Below are 3263 nucleotides of genomic sequence, written 5' to 3'. Positions count from 1 at the left end.
TTCCCGAGGGGGCTGCCCCGACGCATCCCTGCCGAATGCTCCTCCTGAAACCCACCGGGCGTTCGGGCTGTCTCGTCCCCAGCCCCCGTCGGCGGGGCGTGCCCAGCCCAGCCGCCCTCGGTGCGGGCCCGGCCGCGGCGCGTTGGGACTGGGTTCTGGAGGGTGCTGGCCGCCTGCGGCGCACGGAGTCGGACGTGCGGCAGGAGCGGCGGGCTCTTCCGGGGAGCCCCTGGGCCCACGCTGTTTGTTGTTGTCATTGTGCGACCTGTTTCTCCCCAGACCACCACAGAATAAGAAAGGGCCTCATGTTGGTCCACCATAAACGTCCCGGGTTTTTCAGTAGGAAGTGGGACCAGCTCCTGCTGAGAGTCTGCTTTGTTGGATTTTTCTTCGTCTCCTTTTTTCCTGCGCATTTACAGGCGAGGGAAGTGGGTCCCTTGGCACATTTGGTAGAGAGGTAATACCGACAGCCTTGGACCGAGCGCAGAGCCCACAGGTGGCGGCCGCGGAGGCTGGGAGGCTTTGTTACCCAGAACCCATTTCTTTCAAGTGAGTTGAGGACATGGACCCCCCTACCCCAGAACAGGGCTCACTAGGACCCTATCAGATCCCACTATTTTTAAAACAAATCTCTGATCAGCTGCAGGGAGATTGCTCACTTAGAATACATTCCCTCCTACTGTATTTGTACATAGCTACTTGGCCAAATGCATAAATCTGATTCGTTTATCTGGTCAGATAGTCTCCATACTTCTCTCCCCCAAAGTGGGGCAGAGGAGTGGTGGGTTTTTAGCCTATAAAGGCACTGGAGAGAGAAATGCTTTAATGTCTTACTAGCAACAGTACTTAGTAAGCTTGTAGCCATTTTTGTTGCCGTTGTTATGCAGAAACAATTCTCGCTGGTTTGCTTGTTATCTGTGAAAGAAGGTGCGCTCTATTTTACTCCCACACGTCCAGATGGAAAGACAACCGAGACATAGCATGTGCTCTGCTCCCCAGCTTTGTTCAGGGTGAGTTTGGAAAAGATGCTTTTAGAAAAACAAAGTCCCAGACGGGCAAAGCCCTGAGTTTAGCAGCAACACTCCAGCCTGCTGTGGATAACGTGAGCTCATGCAGAACTCCAAAAAACTGTTTTTTGGTGATACTGTATTTTACGTACTATTATGTATTTGCTAAATTTTGGTTTTGGGGCAGGCGCTTGAGAATTCAGCTTTTTGTTTGTGATTTGTGCTGATGGGGTCGAGAATAGGTCTATTACAAATGCTCTAGCCACGTAACTGCCCTCTCACCATAACCACCAGGAAGGTTGTGGATTTTTTTTAAAAGAATTATTTTATTTAACTTTATTTACTTACTTATTTTAATTAGACCAGAGAGGGAGAGAGAGAGAGAGAGGAAAAGTGAGAAAGCAAGCCACCGAGTCCAGGACTCGAACCATGTGGGTTCAGCCATGGTCAGCCATGTGGGAGTCCAGCACCCATAACCACCCTGCCACCTGCCAGCCCCAACTAGAAGGTTTTTGACTTCCAGTAGAAAGTGATGTTGAAAGTTGCTAATTTCAGGCAAACAGGTGGTGTAGTGGTTAAAGCATTGGATTCCCATGTGGTTGATGGCAGTTCGAGTTCCATACCAGTGTTTTGAAACTCAGGTCAGGTGTGCATATGTGCATGCCCAAAATTTGCCTATTTATTGCGCACATACACACACACACACACGCTTCTCTACTATGTCACAATGTTAAGTGTATTTCTTGCAGTTCTTATTGTGGGTTAGTGAAAAAGAAAATACTGGCAAACTATGGACCTCTAACACTACTGATGCTTTGACTGCAAATGAGAAATATGAGCAGGCCGTGAGAGCAGGCGAAGTCACAGAATCCCATTAGATGCCGTGGGCTGGAAGGTGACTATGAACTTTCAGTGGGTTCCTCCAAGCACCAAGATAAGGTCAAAGTGGAAGAGGGTATTTGGGGAGTGAAAGCTCATACCCAGAAAAAAAAAAAAATCAGAGCCTGTAGAGAGAGCTGCTTACCCCAACAGTGCTGGTCATAAGCAAGAGAGAGGAAAGGCAGATGAAAGAAATCACAAAGTAGAGAAACAGAGAATTCCGAACTGTAGAACTGTGGGCCCTGAATATTAGGTCATTGGGAAAGTCCTGATGCATTTTCCAGTGCTTTTCTATGCAATAAGGTGTCATGCCTTTCCTGACCATAGCATAAACTAAGCCAAAGTCAGGGTTTCTAATGATTCTTCTGACAACCAGGAGCTTCTGTGAGTACCTGCAGTCGAAGGGGGACCCAAGTACTCATGAAAACTTGTTAAATTTAGGGGAGCTCTCCAGGCACAAAGGCCACATGTCTGATTCCATTCATATGAAATCTGAAAAATAGGTACATCCATAGAGACAAAAGCAAATTGGTGATTCCCAGGGGCTGGGACCGACTATTGGGTGGATGTGGGGTTTCCGATGGAGGCGAGGACGTTTTGGAAGTAGGTACAGGTAGCGACTGCGGGAAATTCTAAGTGTACTAAACACCACTCAACTTTACACTTTAAAATGATTAGTTTTATGTTATGTGAATGTCACCTTAATTTTTAAAAGGAAGGAAAAACAGAAGGAAGAACATTAGGAAGGAGAGAAAACACTTAGGAAAGACAAGTCTGTGGCCAGAACCTCAGTGTTACCTCTGTCTGGACTTGTGACTTCACTATTCTGGCTCTCTGTCAAATGGGGATGACATCTACCACAAGGCTGTTCTGAGGAGTAGATAAGACAGTTCACTTAGGGGCCGGCAGTGGCGTGGTGGTTAAGGGTGCTGGACTCCCACATGGCCGACCGTGTGGTTCGAGTCCGGGACCTGGCAGCTTGCTTTCTCACTTTCTCTCTCTCACTCTCGCTCTGTCCCTCTCTGGTCAAATTAAAATAGTAATAAAAAATAAAGTTAGATAAAATCATTCTTTAAATAAATAATAAAAAAAGATAGTTCATGTAAGGTACGCAAACATGTGTCAGCTGTAGAAAGTGTCTTGTGTGGGACCAGCAGTTGGCGTAATGGCTATGTCGTTGGACTCCCATGTAGTCGACTGTGGTTCGAGTCCTGGACCCGATGGCTTAAACTCACACCGGGCACATGTATGTGCATGTCCAAGAACCTGAGAGGAGAATGGAGGAGAAGGGATTGCAGTGTGGCCATCTACCCAGGGGATGATTTCTCTCTTTCTATCTCTCTCTCTCTCTCTCTCTCTCTCTCTCTTTCTGGTGAG

The 3263-nt window shown here is 47.4% G+C and overlaps 1 protein-coding gene across 1 annotated transcript in view; it reads left to right on the top strand.

Moving 5' to 3' along the window:
• The first annotated feature begins 35 nt into the window (after window positions 1-35).
• F2R (coagulation factor II thrombin receptor) overlaps window positions 36-3263 on the top strand; it is an 18255-nt gene continuing 15027 nt past the window's right edge. The window contains exons 1-2 of the mRNA XM_027767979.1: window positions 36-457; window positions 2390-2499. Coding sequence (XP_027623780.1) covers window positions 36-457; window positions 2390-2499 — 532 coding nt within the window. The remainder of the gene's footprint in view (window positions 458-2389; window positions 2500-3263) is intronic.

This window comes from Tupaia chinensis, unplaced genomic scaffold (genome assembly GCF_000334495.1).
Source record: "Tupaia chinensis unplaced genomic scaffold, TupChi_1.0 Scaffold145093_1, whole genome shotgun sequence".
Lineage (NCBI taxonomy): Eukaryota > Metazoa > Chordata > Mammalia > Scandentia > Tupaiidae > Tupaia > Tupaia belangeri.
This window is presented reverse-complemented; position numbering and strand designations above follow the sequence as displayed.